Source organism: Zeus faber (genome assembly GCF_960531495.2).
Source record: "Zeus faber genome assembly, chromosome: 2".
Taxonomy (NCBI): Eukaryota; Metazoa; Chordata; class Actinopteri; order Zeiformes; family Zeidae; genus Zeus; species Zeus faber.
In genome coordinates this window covers 44,865,269-44,881,367 of record NC_137189.1, presented here as the reverse complement: position 1 = coordinate 44,881,367, position 16,099 = coordinate 44,865,269, and the positions used below count along the sequence as shown (strand labels likewise).

The following is a 16,099-nucleotide window of genomic DNA, read 5'->3' as shown; positions in this document are numbered from 1 at the left end:
CAGCATCCTGCCGTCGTCAAGGCAACACACAGAAAGCAGGATGGGAGGATGTTGTTGATGTCTCCATCTCTCTCTCTCTCTCTCTCTCTCTCTCTCTCTCTCTCTCTCTCTCTCCCCCCCACTATACCGCCTTCTAAATTATTATGCAAATTGGATTTAAGTGTCATAAACATTACATTTTTTGTTTTTCGATTAGACTCATGGATGGTGTTGTGTCTCAGGGCTCTTTGGATCACTGAAATCAATCTCAGACACCTGTGATAATTAGTTTGCCAGTTGAGCCCAATCAAAGGAAAACTACTTAAGAAGGACGTTCCACATTATTAAGCAGCCACAGGTTTCAAGCAACATGGGAAAGAAAAAGGATCTCTCTGCTGCCGAAAAGCCTCAAATAGTGCAACGCCTTGGACAAGGTATGAAAACATTCGATATTTCACAAAACCTTAAGCGTGATCATCGTACCGTGAAGAGATTTGTGGCTGATTCAGAGCACAGACGGGTTGGTGCAGATAAAGGCAGAATGAGGAAGGTTTCTGCCAGTTACAAAGCAGCAAACAGGTATTTGAAGCTGCTGGTGCCTCTGGAGTCCAGCCAACCTCAAGGTGTAGGATCCTCCAGAGGCTTGCAGTTGTGCATAAAGCTACTATTGGGCCCCCCCTAACCAACGCTCACAAGCAGAAACGGTTGCAGGGGGCCCAGAAATACATGAAGACTCATTTTCAAACAGTCTTGTTGACTGATGAGTGCCGTGCAGCCCTGGATGGTGCAGATGGATGGAGTAGTGGAAGCTTGGTGCATGGCCACCATGTCCCAACAAGGCTGCGACGTCAGCAAGGAGGTGGTAGAGTCATGTTTTGGGCCGGAATCCCAGGGAGAGAGCTGGGAGGCCCCTTTAGGGTCCCTTAAGTTGTGAAAACGACCTCGGCAAAGTATATAGAGTTTGTGACTGAGCACTTTCTTCCACGGTACAAAAAGAAGAACCGTGCCTTCCGTAGCAAAACCATCTTCATGCCTGACAACGCACCATCTCATGCTGCAAAGAATACCTCTGTGTCATTAGCTGCTATGGGCATAAAAGGAGAGAAACTCATGGTGTGGCCCCCATCCTGCCCTGACCTCCACCCTATTGAGAACCTTTAGACATCCTCCAGCAAAAGATCTATGAGGGTGGAGGCAGTTGGCATCAAAACAGCAGCTCTGGGAGGCTGTTCTGACAAACTACAAAGAAATTCAAGCAGAAACTCCAAAAACTCACAAGTTCAAGTTCAATGTTCACATGTAACTTGACCTGTTAAGATGTTTTTGATTGAAATAGCTTTTGATTTCAGTAAATATGACCTGCTAATGCTGCACATTCAACAAATGACCAATTTCATTTCTTTACAACCTATAACATGTTTTGAAACTTTTTGAGTTTTTTATTTTTGAAAAAAATACTGTTATCATTGGGAGGTTTGTTCAATAACATTGGAATTATACCCTGACGGTTGATGACTTGAAAGGTATACTGACTGTCATTTGCATCGACTATTTAGGAAAATCTGAGAAAAATATCATTTGCATAATAATTTGGAACGCGGTGTGTGTGTGTATGTATATATATGTATATATATATATATATATATATATATATATGTGTGTGTGTGTGTGTGTGTGTGTGTGTGTGTGTGTGTGTGTGTGTGTATGTGTGTGTGTGTGTGTGTGTCGTTCTCTGTTTTGGAGGATGATCCCTTCGTGAACATAGAATCTGATCTTTGGTACAAAACGGCTTAATGCCTCCCTCTCCAGTCCGCCCTACTCCCTCTGTCTACACGCAAACACACACACACACACACACACACACACAGAGCTGAGGCTCTATGGGGCAACCGCTAATCCCCCACAGAAAGATGATTATTATTATGGCATGTTGCAATGAAAGTGTGTGTGTTCATGTTTAGTGTGTGTGTGTGCGTGTGTGTTGTATGGTTGTGTGGTGAATCGGAAATACTGTAGGTTAAACCTGTGATCGTAACTTCTTGTTTTTGTGTTTGTTCATTAAATGCGTGCTGAAGTGTGTGTGTGTGTGTGTGTGTGTGTGTGTTTACGACTCAGATTTACGGTTATTCTTTTCTGCTTTATTGCACTTTTGATTACTCCGTACTCAGTGACAGCTATTACAGCCATATTGATACACGAATCCCCAGCGCCACAAATTTGCATTATGCCTCGTGAAACACGCAGTTAAATTCAACGTCCTCCGCCGTTATCAGTGTCTCAAACGAAGCCTCTGTTCGCCTGGCAAAGATTCAAACCTATCTGGGAAGGATCCAAAGCAAACAAGGCCCTATTACTCCATTCTGCTAGATTTGTAAATTAGATCTGAGCTTATTTATAGGCTGTTCATGTGGGTTGTTTGGTCATGGAAGCCCGGCCCGTTGTTTCCATACACGGACTGCGGAAAAACATGGATGCGGTTTATGTGACATTAAGCCAACGGTTTCTTCGATTTGAAGCCTTGAGTTTAGGTTTACGCCAAGGGCGCCCGACTGTTGTCAGACACTGAAGCCAGGATATGTCGAGTTGTCTCTGGTGGAAGAAATAAACATAGCTACCGTAAAGCGACCCGTAAAGTTATTGTAAAATTTCCAGCGAGAAGTTTCTTATTTTTTCCCATGGACTTCCATCGGTTGGGGTTTTTTCTGGAGCGAGTGGTGATAATCTGAACTGCAGTTTAAAGCGCTGCCGCAGTCTCATGGCTGTCTGAAACAAAATCTTAAAATTTGAGGAGTCGTCTGGCTTTTTTTCAGACAAACATTAATAAGCCTAAATTTATGAATTTTGTCATATTAATTAAGCAAACTCACCCGACTGTCTTAACCAGAGCTGTCTGGGAACTGGCTGCGGTTCATTCACACGCATGGGGCATCACTTTGAGTTCCCCAAAAACTGCCAGCCACTGTCCTGTCCTACTTCCTGTGTGCTTGGAGGTCCATTCAATTAATGTATACAATTTCCATTCAAATTGTAGTGTACTGTATGAGTGTGTGCTCTTTGGCAGTTTGATTGCAAAAAGATGAATTTAAAATGCTGATTTGGTGTCAGTTAAAGGCAATTGAATCAACATTGATCCGCCCACACTTACTTTGCATCGATCTCGGTAATTGATTTTCCATCCACCCCACTCGGAAAATCCCACCACATCCGATGTCCATGCGCTTACTCAGTGACCTCGAGGTGGAAAACTTTACTTTTGAATATGGTTACTGATTGAGAGTGTCGTCTTATGTCAAAATATCAATGTTGATGCATTGATAGCACGCACCTTTTCCATGTTAAAAACCCAAATTCGAACATCGGCTCGACATCATCCCCTCAGTGTTCACAGTACCTGTAAAGTGAAAATGTTGTAGTTGTGTTCTGAGTTTGTCACACCACAGAAAAAGGTGTTATTAACCACCAAGCCATTAAAAAAATTGGCGAGAATAAATAATTAGGTTTCAAAAACGCGGGAAAAAATAGCCAGCACTCTGCTCCGAGAGGCTGGGGGCGTTTCCGCTGAAGGCGCTGAAGCCACGCCCAATCTCGTTAATCGTGTAATCGTATACAAACGTTCACAGGGGAGTGACTTCCGCGTTGAAATGTTCTGCTGAACATTGCCATGCTGGGTCTCTAGTTGCTCACCTCAAAGCGCCGCGTCTGGCTGCGGGACTCCCCGTTCTCCGGTGGCCCCCTGCTCGCTTCATAGGGTAATTTAGCCCCCTCCAAAGAAAATCCGGACCACAAAAACTCATGTTTTCAGCAATTACTTTCTAACATGTATAATGTGTTTAGAAACAAGTTCACTGAATTCACTTTACAGGGACTTTAAAAAACACACCAAATATCAATTCCGAATCAGTACCAGTTAACGTCTCTTCTGGACCATAGAACAAAATATAGATTGTTGTTCAGTGTTGATCTTTCCACGTCTCCGATAAGAAAATCTACACCTTTTGAACATATTGAGATTTTGAGTCAAAACCAGCTTGATATCTGGTTAAACTTGATGTTTGTTCATAAAATATGGAGGGAAAAAGAGCAGACATTTGTATTGCTCCTTTTTCTTGTATCTTAATTGCATGTTTCATGATCGCACCCTCTAGCGCTCTTTTGCGGTGAATTCATTCCTTCCTTCGCTCCACGGCAGAGCACAAGACCGAGCGAGACAAAGGGCAGAGCGGGCGGAGGTGGGGGGATTTCTGTTCATCTAGAATATCAAGTTAACCGCACCAGCTTTCCCCCCCCCCTAACGGAAACACAATGAACCTCTTGTCAAGCACTTATTGAACATGCAATGCAGACAAGTCCGACATCACGCGCTGCAGTTAAAGTTACGCAACTTCAGCTGCGGCCCCGAGTGGGTGAAAGCCCTGCCGTCCGTCACCGTCGTGCTGGGGTCACCCGGCGATGGTGGTGTGACCGTAATATCGTGTATTATATGCACATTATGCACATTTATGCATATTTTTGTATTTGTATCCGTTTTATATCACTATGTCTACCAAAAACTCATCGGCAGTGATCTATGGCCACGATGCACTCGTGGATATAAAAATTCCCCGGGAAGATCAACTTTGGGACTTTTTATCTGCGGATTCAGGGTGGCCCCTGGAGATTTTACGCACCAACACTCTCAACAACAAGATCAATAATAGAGCCGCTGTTCCACGGCACCGTGGTAAACGAGGCAGCATTCGGGTCAGAATGAGGGGTTGAAAGAGTCAGGGTAATCCAAGGGTGGAGGCGTCTGCCTCATGATAAACAGCCGCTGGTGTAACTCCCAACGACATCAAGACTCTCTCCCGCTCCTGCTCGCCAAACCTGGAACAGCTGACTAATCTTATGCCGTCCATTCTACCTTCCAAGGGAATTCAGCACGGTCATCATCACAGCGGTTTATATTCCACCCCAAGCTGACACCAACACAGCACTATCGGACCTATATGATGTGTTGTGAGGACTTCAGAACAAACGTCCTGATGCGGCCGTGGTGGTGACTGGGGACAAGGCAAACCTTAAGAAAGTTCTGCCTAATTTCCATCACCACATCACATGTGCCACCAAGGGAGATAGAACTTTGGATCACTGCTACACACCGTACAAGGACGGATACAAGACCGTCTCGCCCCCTGCTTTCGGAAAATGGGACCACGCAGCCATCACTCTGATCCCTGTTTACAAGCCGCGCATCGCGCGTGGAACTGTAGTGACGAGGGACCAACCGGAGGCCGTTCTTCAGGACGCTCTTACTGACGTAGACTGGGACATGTTCCAATCTAGTTCCAGTGATGTCAGCGAGTTTATTGACATAGCTACGTGCTCATAACTATGTTAGCGGATAGCATCGTTTCCACGGTGAAAGTTCAGATATTTCCGAACCAGAAACCGTGGGATAATAAATCCATCCGCGGCGCTCTGAATGCATGCACGGCCGCTTACAACGACAGTCTCTTATCCGGAAATATGGTCAGTTACAAAGCGGTGTCGTGCAATCTTCGGAGGGCGGTGAAGGACGCTAAACGGATGTACAGGGATAGAGTGGAGCGACAGAGTGGAGCAACAGGACACCAGACATCTGTGGCAGGGGCTGCAGACTATTACAAACTACAACAGCAGCTCCTCCCCAGCCACGAGTTTGGACGGCTCCCTGGCCAACGAACTTAACTCCTTTTTCGCGCGGTTTGAGTCTGGCAACAGCACCGCTAGCTCGCCAGCTAATTGGAGTTACGCCGCTGGGGATGAGGGCGCACTCTCTGTCTGAGTATGATGTCAGGGGGGCTCCGATGTGGGTGAACACCTGGAAAGCTGCGAGCCCAGATGGCATATCTGGGCGAGTACTGTACTTCTACATTACATTACATTACATTTAGTCATTTAGCAGACGCTTTTATCCAAAGCGACTTACAATTGTTCAAACACCGATGGACGCAGCCATCAGGAGCAATGAGGGGCTAAGTGTCTTGCTCAAGGACACTACAGCATGCTAGCAGGAGGAGCCTGGGATCGAACCAGCAACCTTTAGATGACTAGACCACCAGCTACTTCTGTGCTAACCAGCTAGCCCCGGTGTTCACTAGGATATTCAATGCCTCCGTGGCTGAGTCGGCGGTCCCGTCCTGCTTCAAGAGGTCCACCGTTGTTCCTGTTCCGAAGATCGCCTCTCCGACCTGCCTGAATGACTACCATCCGGGGGCCCTCACCTCGGTGGTCATGAAGTGCTTCGAGAGGCTGATTAAGGATTACATCTGCGCCTCCCTCCCCCGCACCTTGGACCCGCTGCAGTTTGTGTACCGGCCGAAGAGATCCACAGACGATGCGGTCTCCCAGGTACTGCACACCAGGCTCACGCACCTGGATGGCCGGAAGGGGGCCTATGTGAGATTGCTGTTCATTGACTGCAGTTCAGCTATCAATACCATAGTCCCCACCAGACTGGCTGTCAAGCTGTGGGAGCTAGGACTGACCACTCTGCTGTGTGCCTTGATCCTGGACTTCCTCTCAGCCCGGCCCCAGGTGGTTAGGGTGGGGAAGCACGTGTCCAGCTCCCTCACCCTGAACACAGGATTCCCCAGGGTTGCGTCCTCCTGCCCTACTGTACTCCCTGTACTCACATGACTGTGTGGCCAGGTCCAGCTCCAACAGCATCATCAGGTTTGGAAACGACACCGTTGTGGTGGGCCTTATCACTGACGACGATGAGAAGCCTACCGCAAGGAGGTGGCTGACCTGTCACTCTGGTGCCAGGACAACAGCCTCCTCCTGAACGTCAGCAAAACTAAGGAGCTGATTGTGGACTTTAGGAAGGGATTACAACCGAGGACGCACGCGCCACTGGTGATTGATGGGACTTCTGTCGACAGGGTGAGCAGCTTCAAGTACCTGGGAGTCCACATGATGGAGGACTTAACATGGACTTTACATACAGACACTCTGGTGAGAAAGGTGAGGCAGCATCTTTTCCATCTCATCAGCTAAAGAAATTCAGGGTCTCGGAGGGGATCCTCAAGTCCTTCTACTCTGGAGGGGTACTTAGCACTACTTAGCAGTATTTATTGTTACACTAATGTCTCTGTCACAATGTAGCTTGAATGTTATTCTCCCTTGTAAGTCGCTTTGGATAAAAGCGTCTGCTAAATAACAAAATGTAAATGTAATGTAAATGGAGAGCATCCTGACAGGCAACATCACTGCCTGATTTGGGAACTGTACTGCCCAGGACAGGCGGGCCCTGAAGAGGTTGGTGCGTTCAGCCGAACGTACAACTGGAACTACCCTCTCCTCCCAGTAGGACTTATACACCAGGAGGTGTCGTAGCAGAGCCTGCAGGATCATGAAGGATTCTCATCACCCCAACAACGGACTGTTCCAGCTGCTGAGGTCGAGCAAGCGCCTCCGCAGCCACACAGCGAGAACAGAGAGACTGAGACGGAGTTTCTTCCCGCAAGCCATTAGAACTGTCAATGCTGACCTCACCAGGGGTCCTAACAAAAGGCACTGAGACACTCACACTGTCTTACCGTACTGTATGTAGCATACTGTACTGCATACTATCTCACTGAGTTACTGCATTCTGTGCTGTATTGCTGTTCTGTTTGGTGTTACTGTATTGCTGTGTCATACTATACTTGAAATATTTTTACTGCACATATCTGTATATACAAATAGTCTATCCCATATACATAACTATTCACTTCTATTTTGTACTCCCGTTTTGTATTATCTTTTTGAGTATTATTCAATTTTTATTATATTTTATTTTTATTATACTATTCACTAACTGCATTACATTTTAGGAATCAGTTTGTTTCAGTTAGTTGCTAGGTAGGAATTAGGTTAGCTATTATGTTCGGTTTAGTAACTATTGTCCATACTCTCCGGGTGCGTTGCAAAGACATTTCATTTATGAAAGTATGTATATGACTGTGACAAATAAACCCCTTGAATCTTGAATCTTATATTATAATCATCATTGCTTCATCACCTTTGTGCGCTCTCGTGAACGCTGCTCGGCTGTGACTGACGGCTGTTCAGGTATCTGAGCTGTTCTGTTCCGACGTCAAACAAGTCAAATGGCATAAAAGCCAACAAATTGCAATTTCTATCATGCATTTGACCCCCGCCCCCCTCGACAACCCCCTCTTTTTATTTATTTATTTTTTACCTGTACCGTCACAAGGTTTGGCATACAACACAGGTTATTTTTATGCCATTGCATCCCATACAGGGTTAGTCTGCAGGTGGAGTTCAAATCCTCAACCTGCAAAGCCACTCTTTATTAATCATCATGAACCGCTTGCTATCACTCTGTCCTTTGGACGCCCTGTAGGATGGCAGGAGCAGAGCTTTTCTGTTATACAAGACCGCACCAATCCCCCTTTTTGGAGAACAATCTTACCATGTTTTGCTCTATAAAGAACAGACATTTGATCCCTTTTAACGAATGGTGTGCTGTTGCCTCTAATGGTGTGGTTGGAGCCTCTGAGTGGAATTGGAATGGATGACACTGAATTCGCTATCTAAATAGTAACGACCTGGATTGTTTATTAGGGGATGAAATGGGGGGCCATGCACTCATGTGTTTTTCTCTCTCTTCCTCAAGATGGATTCCTGCGGGTGGGAGGTGTCCTGTAGGAGCCCCCCTCCCTCTTCGCCTCCCTGAAGATCGTCCCTCCATCCTTACCCTCGCTCTTTCTCTCGATCGAGTCTGCCGAGTCCGCCTCCTCTCCTCTCCTGGCTCCAGCCCCCAACCCCACCCGTCGCCATGACGACCACCCTGGAGACGCTGGCCGTCAGGCTGTCCCAGCCCGAGCTGAGGCCCGAGCGCCTGGACGGTTGTGGTGAGGGCTTCGAGGGACGCTACAAGGTGGTGCCCTCGGTTGTCTGTTCCATGTGCTGCCTCTTCGGCATTATCTACTGCTTCTTTGGTGAGTTTGGGGCCCCCCCCTGGGAAATATGGCGGGGTTAGCTGCAGACACATATTGAAGTTGGTTACTTGTAATGTGGGGAGAGCCAAAATTTGGTCAAAGCAGAAGCCCTACTGCCATGAAGGTGCGGAAAGATTGACTGATGGTACCCGATGGAAAATGTAATGTACTGTATATATACACCATAGCCTATTAAAGAGAGGACATTCAAGCCTCTGGCTCAAGAGCCACTGGTCGGACAGGGTGTTTCAGAACCAGATGACCAGATCACCTAAGTCTGACACGATGACAACCTTATAAATTGTTGGTGGCATTTTTGCCACATATTACAGGCTTATTTTATTGATTGCAGTTCAAACGGCAAGGTGCAGATGTTCCTAACGATAGTCATTAGTGGGCCCTTTGTTCCCCATACCCAAAAAACAAAAGTATCCCATTCTGTCCTTGAATTTAGATAGGAAACATTTCTTTCACACCACCACCCCCTCCCCCCTAGAGCCAGACCTCTAGATATGTGTCCAGATAAGAGGTAGCTTAAAAAAACATTCTGTCTATGATAATATTTATAAATCTATTGTGTGTTCTCCCTCACTCTATTTCCGCAGGATACCGCTGTTTCAAGGCGGTGATGTTCCTGACGGGCCTTATGTTCGGCTCGGTGGTCATCTTCATGCTGTGCTACAAGGAGCGCGTGCTGGACACCAAGCTCAGCGTGGAGGCCTCGGCGGGCATCGGCCTGGGCATCGGTGCCCTCTGCGGCCTGGTGACCATGCTGGTGCGAAGCGTGGGCCTCTTCATGGTGGGCTTACTGCTGGGCTTGCTGGTGGCCGTGGCGACGCTGGTGGGCATGGAGGAGCTGTCGGACTCGCCACCGCGCTCCGTGTGGGTGCCCTTGGGCGTGCTGCTGGGCCTGGGCATGCTGTTCGCCGTGCTCACACTGCAGTGGCAGCGGCTCTTTACCACGCTGTCCACCGCCGTGTTCGGCGCTGCTGTCATCACGGTGGCGCTGGACTACTTCGTGGAGCTCTTCGCCCTGGTGCTGTACGTGTATGAGCGCCTGAAAGCGGCTCCAGCCAAGCCGGTCTGCTGGCTGACCTGGGTGGTGCTGGGCGTGTGGCCCACCCTCGCCCTTTTGGGGGTGCTGGTGCAGTGGAAAGTGACCGCCGAGGGCTACTCTCACACCAAGGGTGGGTATATAGGCTGGATAAGGGCCGTTTCACATTTTGGATCTTCTGAGTGCGGCAATCAGGGCTCAAGACAAACGGCGTCCCGTCGTCCCAGGGACGATAGAAAATGTGTTTGGGATGAACACAGATCTTCCCTGGGATGCCTCGAAAGGGATCTTTGTATGTACAACTATCACCTAGCGAGACAAACAGAACTGACTGACTGTAACGGAGCGCGTCCTCTTCCCATGCTGTTACTATAGTTACGGTGAACAGCGGTGTGTTTGGCTAATGTAGCTAACAGCTAACAGAGCTAACAGAGCTAACAGCTAATGGAGCGGAGTTGCTGTACAGCGAACTTGTTGTGTCGTGTTGTTTAAGTGGGAGACAGCGCTGGAGTACACGGTAGTGTCGTGTATGAGCTTGTTCCAATGTGGAAAGAGGAAGAAGAAAAAAAGAGGAAGTGAAGCACCATGCGCCCCTCTCCGGCTATTACTTTACTTTTTTTTTTTTACAAGTGTAGGATGTCACAGAACTGCAGTTTAATGTGACAGCACAACAAGTTGACCATAATAATGTCAAGGTTTCAAAAATGATTCACAGTCCAGGATATCCATTTAACTGCTTGTTTATTGTAATAACTGAGCTGTAATCTGGATTATTGTAAAATCGATCCTCTTAATCCTGTATCGTTTGGTGTGACTTTTTTCTTAATTATTCTTAATTATCTTTCTTAATTCTGTTTTTTATATACATTGTTTTTATAGATTGTTCTCTGTTCTGTTCTCAACCAATTTCCTTGAATGTAGAAAAATACATTTATTATTTATTTCCTTAACATTTTAAGAGTGTTTTTTATTATGCCACCAGCAACTACGATCGATGATGATAACGCAGTAAAAGAAACAACATTCTCATTTTGGGACGGTTTACATTCACTTCGGGACGGTAGAATTGATGGTCCGGGACGGTGGTAAAAAAGAAGTTAGTCTGGAGCCCTGGCGCCAATCCATTGTTTTCAATGTAGGCACGGCGAAGGCGCGCTGGCGCTTCATGTGAGCCCTCCCTACCTGCGGTAACAAATATTTTAAGCCCTGCAGCATACTGGCTGCTACCCCCACCCGGAGGTAAAGACAATGTTCTGCTGTCTCTGTTCTCCATCCCCAGTCATCATCAGCCGGCAGCAGCGGAGGATGCAGGTGATGCGGATCCGACAACGGGACGACCGCGGCCGCAGCAAGAAGAAGAAGAAGCAGTCGGCGTTCCACCCGCACAGCCACCAGGCCAAGCCACTGCACCCCGACCCTGTGTACCGCCGCAAGCCCAACCCCATCCGCCGCTATGACGGGGACGTACTCTCACCGGTCAGCCATCCCCACCCCACCCCATCCCACCCAAACTCCTCGAGTTGTTTTCTGTTGTTGTTGTTATTGTTGTTTTATTATTATTTTTATTATTATTATTATTATTATTATTATTATTATTATTATTATTATTATTATATATTTTTATTTTTATTTTTTTTACCTGTGCTGTCAGAATGTTGGGCATCAAACATTATGTCAGCCAACAGTACGCCGTTGAATCTAGGACAGAGTTAGTCTGCAAGTGGAGTTCAACTTCTCAACCTGCAATGCAAACCGCCCATAAAAGGAGTTTGGTCCGTTGGCTAGGGAGGCGTCCAGACTGGTGGCTGGGGAGGGGCTGCTCTTATAGTTAGTAATAGTTCGCAGCCCCTGCCACAAGCGCCTGGTGTCCCGTTGCTCCATCTGTAGCTCCACTGTGTCTCTGTATATCCGTTTAGCATCCTTCACTGCCCTCCGCAGTTTGTGTGACGCCGCTTTGTAATGGTCCATATTTCCGGATACAAGACGGCGCCATCTCTGCCATCACTTTGAACGCTTGCACGGCCGCTTACAAGGAAGCTTGTAAGCGGCCGTGCGGCCGCTTTATGTCCCTCGTCACTGCACACAGTGAATTCCCGAGGAGGTAGAAGTGTCCACCTGTGAGTGTACAGGACTTGTCCCAATTGTTCTGGTGTAAAAGAACGGTATTATATCTTGGCGCCTCCAAGCAGCGGAAAAGGCCCTGAAGCCACCCCTGAGGCCCGTGGCCGTACAGACACCCCAGAGCCGCAGGAAAGCCCTGAGCACCCTGCCCTGCAGCCACAGAAGACCCCCCCAGTCACCAGAGAAGCCAGAGGCCCGCATAGCAACACCCACTCCAGCCCCAAGGAGCATAAACCAGTCCTGGAGCGCTTGAGGAGACCCTGCACCCCTGAGGGGCACACATATAACCCACCCCCACGTGCGGACACAAGACACAGGCGCAGAAGCCGGGCCCCCATGCCCACCCGCGCCCTGTGCAAGGGCGAGCACAGGGCACCTGGATGTCAGCCCCCTCCCCCTTTAGATGCCTGCAGGCTGCCAGATATGTGGGCCCTCCACCATCCGTGGCACCTGCCAAAGAGAAGCCGCACAGCGGGAGCGAAGGCCGACAGATGCCCCCTGCACCCCAACCCACACCCACAACAGCAAGCGGCCTCCAAAGGGCCCCGCATGCACCTGGCGGTGCTCTCCACAGCCCGTCCAGAGACTCTAACCCAGCCAGCAGGGTGCCCGCCCAGTCACCCCCTGGCCAACCACACCCCTACACCAACCCACCAGCGCCCCGCCACCCTGGAAAACCCCAGTGCTCAATGTGTGCTGTTGGCAATTTTAATTAAAATTGTGGAGTGCGGGGGTGCGAGTCCTCCAAGCAAGTCGAAGCCAAATCACTTGCACCCCTCCTGTCCCACAGACCCTGGTCTGGTGGAGTATTGTTCGAAGTAATATTTATGTGCGAGTGTCTGTGTTCTAAGCTAATATGAGTGGTATTAAAATTTCAGAACGGACAAGAAAGACGTCGGGGCAGGAGCGTGACAGGCAAGATCACAGCTGCCCGCCCAGCCCTACCCACATACGTAGTTTGAACCCCGCCCGTCATGCAAACCCTAGGCCTATTGTGTGGTTTATGTACTGAGTATGAGTTTTGGCACTGAGAGAGATAGGCGAAGCACAACCAGATCAACGCACAGGAGCAGCAGGCCAGGCAGCGGCCACACGGACACCCCCCCCTCCGGACCGACCGTGCCCCAGCACCCCCCAGGGGCACCGCTCCCCCCACCCACAGAGACCGGCCAGCTCAACCCAGGAACAAGAGCGGAAGCCCCAAGACATTGAGGCATGTGGGGGTTGCCACATTGCCCCACGACATTGCCCCGACTTAGGAAGACTCAAGCAGAGTATTAATGGATGGAGTTATGTCAGTGATAAAAGCCCATATTTCACCCAGGTTTTCTGTCGTTGACATCAAATTCCCTCAGATAATTGCACTGCTCTTTTGTTTTGCTTTCTTGCTCTCTCTTTATTCCGCATTTTCTTTTTTTTTCCTTTTCAGTGATTGTGCAGTGATTTCCCTGTGTTTTTTACTCTTTTTTTTGTTTGTTCTCTCTTTCTCTGTCCCTCTCTCTCACACACACACATTTGGCCTGTTTGTAATGCAGGAAGCCCTGCTGGTCAGGATGGAGGCTTTATACTGAACTCAAATCCAATTTCCTGTTATTATGGGTATTGCTTTATCTATAATGAATTTACCCCAATAAAATAAGTTTTTTTTCAATTCTGTCTATCTCTCCCTCTCTCCCTCCCTCCACACAGAGCTACATCCAGAGTTTTCGGGACAGGCAGGTGGAAGTGCGTCCCTACCAAGGTAGGCTTGGCGGAGGAGGCCCCCACGCAGTCGTGGACGTGGGCTATGACTGCGGCCCCGCCACACCCCTCACGGCCAGCGGGGGACCTGCGCTACGGATCTGACCCTTCTTCCATGCCCACAGACTGGCCATGACCACGGCCACAGGCCGAGATCAGGCTGCAATAAGGCATTGGTGCCTGAGAATATCTATTTCAGTTATACAATAAAAACAATACCAAGGGCCATTTAAATGGTCTATAAAGGTCTATAATGTGGTAAAAATATTGGACCGGATCAGAACTTCTCCTTTTTTTGTGCGAAAGTCCAATTTTAGATCTCCAAGTTGGAAAAGTCGTCTCGACGCATCCATGTCGCAAGCAAAACGGGGAATATTCCGGTATTCTATGAACCGGTCTTATTCACGCCCTCACGTGGTGCCGCCACACACCTTTCTCACTTCCAATTTTGTGACGCACTCTCCCGCCAAAGTGGCGTGTGAAGTTCGCCAGACGCCGGCTTTTAACCTGTCTAACACACCGTCTCGCACACACTCCACCGCTGGATCGATCAGGGTTAGGGTTCCTCTCGTCGACACCCACACCACGAGTCACATGCAGATCAGGGATCGGAAGAACGGGGCGTGGCTCAGGTCCCTGCCCCCACGACACATCCCCCCCACTCACGGGTGTCACATGACTGTCACATGAGCTTTTTCTCCTCGAGGAACACGCTTGACCCACCTCGTAACTGACCCACCTGTAATATTGATATTTAAGGTCCTTAATATGTTTCTCTGTGCCATCGAAACCGTGGCACGTTTCAACCTCGGAAAGGGTGAAGCGACTTCATCCACGCGACTTCCTTTTGGTCGGGTAAGATGCCGACCACACCCCGACCACCCCCTGTGGTGCCGAGACGATAACAGTGCATGACCACGGGCTGCGCTCTGGAAGGCAAAGAAGGCAGGATCTGTCGAGCAGGCGCCTCGCCCCCTCCCCTTCTCCTTGGACAACACCGCTCAGCGGTTTGGGCACGGGGGGGCGGCCGGTGCGGTTCCAGGTGGTTCCCCTTATCAATGGACGGTTGATAGAAAGCAAAAAAAAATAAAAATAAACGTGACCACGGAAGGGGCTGAAAGGGGAGCGTGATGAGTTTGCCGTTCGCTTCTCCCGTTGTCGCGTCCGAGCTCGCCGCTGCCTGAGCCCGAAGCTAAAAAGCCATATTGACACTTGTACCTCCGCAAGGTTTTTAAAAAAAAACCAAAAAAACTGATCTTCTCTTCCCTTCATGCCGCAAAGGAGACTTTTTTGACGGGGCTTGGTAAAGCGTAGGGGACCTGAACACAGAAGCGCGAAGGGGGTGAAAAAAAATGGCCGTTCTGGACGAGCCCCGCTTCTCTTCAGGTCCAGGCCAGGTCCTCGGGTTGAGGAGCGGCTGTGTGTTTTGGTAAACCCTTAACTGTAATCCTACGGAGCTACATTGTGTTACGTCACTCCCATTCCATTCCGACTGAACACCTACTAAAAGCCACACTCGCACAAACAAATACAAGTTTGACTGAAAGACGCCGAGGCAGGTTAATGGGAAGGTTTCGGTGTAAATACGGCTCCGATAGTCAGTACCGGGAGGATAAACCAGTGAGTGCTACGGCGGCGACACCAGCTTGTACCTACATTTCCCATAAACCACAGTCTCATGCATTTTAAGTCCATTCCATTGGTCCATTCCTTTTCTTATCTGAACTTTTTTTTTTTTTTGTGTGTGTGTGTGTGTACAGATCATTTTCACATAAAAACGGTGTGCTGCCTTTCAAGAACAACCGGGCTAACGAAGCTTGTCCTATCCAGGACAAGCTTCCCCTACTCCCAGAGAGGTCTCCAAGGTGGGGTTGCATGAGGAACAGTTTTTTTCACGGCAGGAATTATCGAAATTCACGACGTTCCCGTCGTTCCATTTGGCCATGCCTGAACCACGATCCTACCGAGTAGGGCTTTCCAGGTCTAACGTGTGTGTTTCAAACATGATGTGTGCGGTTTTGAGACCGTCTCGAAATTGACACCCCACGATGATCACACGTACTGTTCATCACGAACGCACGCCCACGTTCCCATTACTCTTTGTACTGTACATAAAACACTGCACTTATTTTGAATTCAACCATTTTATATATATATTTATTATTATTATTATTATTATTATTATTATTATTATGTTTCATTATATATTTCTCAAGGGATTTGTATAACGTAAGTGAAG

The 16,099-nt window shown here is 48.4% G+C and overlaps 1 protein-coding gene across 1 annotated transcript in view; it reads left to right on the top strand.

The window, feature by feature from the left end:
- tmem198ab (transmembrane protein 198ab) overlaps positions 1–14,008 on the top strand; it is a 38,907-nt gene extending 24,899 nt beyond the window's left edge. Inside the window, exons 2-5 of the mRNA XM_080024405.1 lie at positions 8,621–8,945; positions 9,551–10,132; positions 11,279–11,475; positions 13,810–14,008. Coding sequence (XP_079880531.1) covers positions 8,783–8,945; positions 9,551–10,132; positions 11,279–11,475; positions 13,810–13,965 — 1,098 coding nt within the window. The 5' untranslated portion in view covers positions 8,621–8,782 and the 3' untranslated portion in view covers positions 13,966–14,008. The remainder of the gene's footprint in view (positions 1–8,620; positions 8,946–9,550; positions 10,133–11,278; positions 11,476–13,809) is intronic.
- Positions 14,009–16,099: the final 2,091 nt, after the last annotated feature.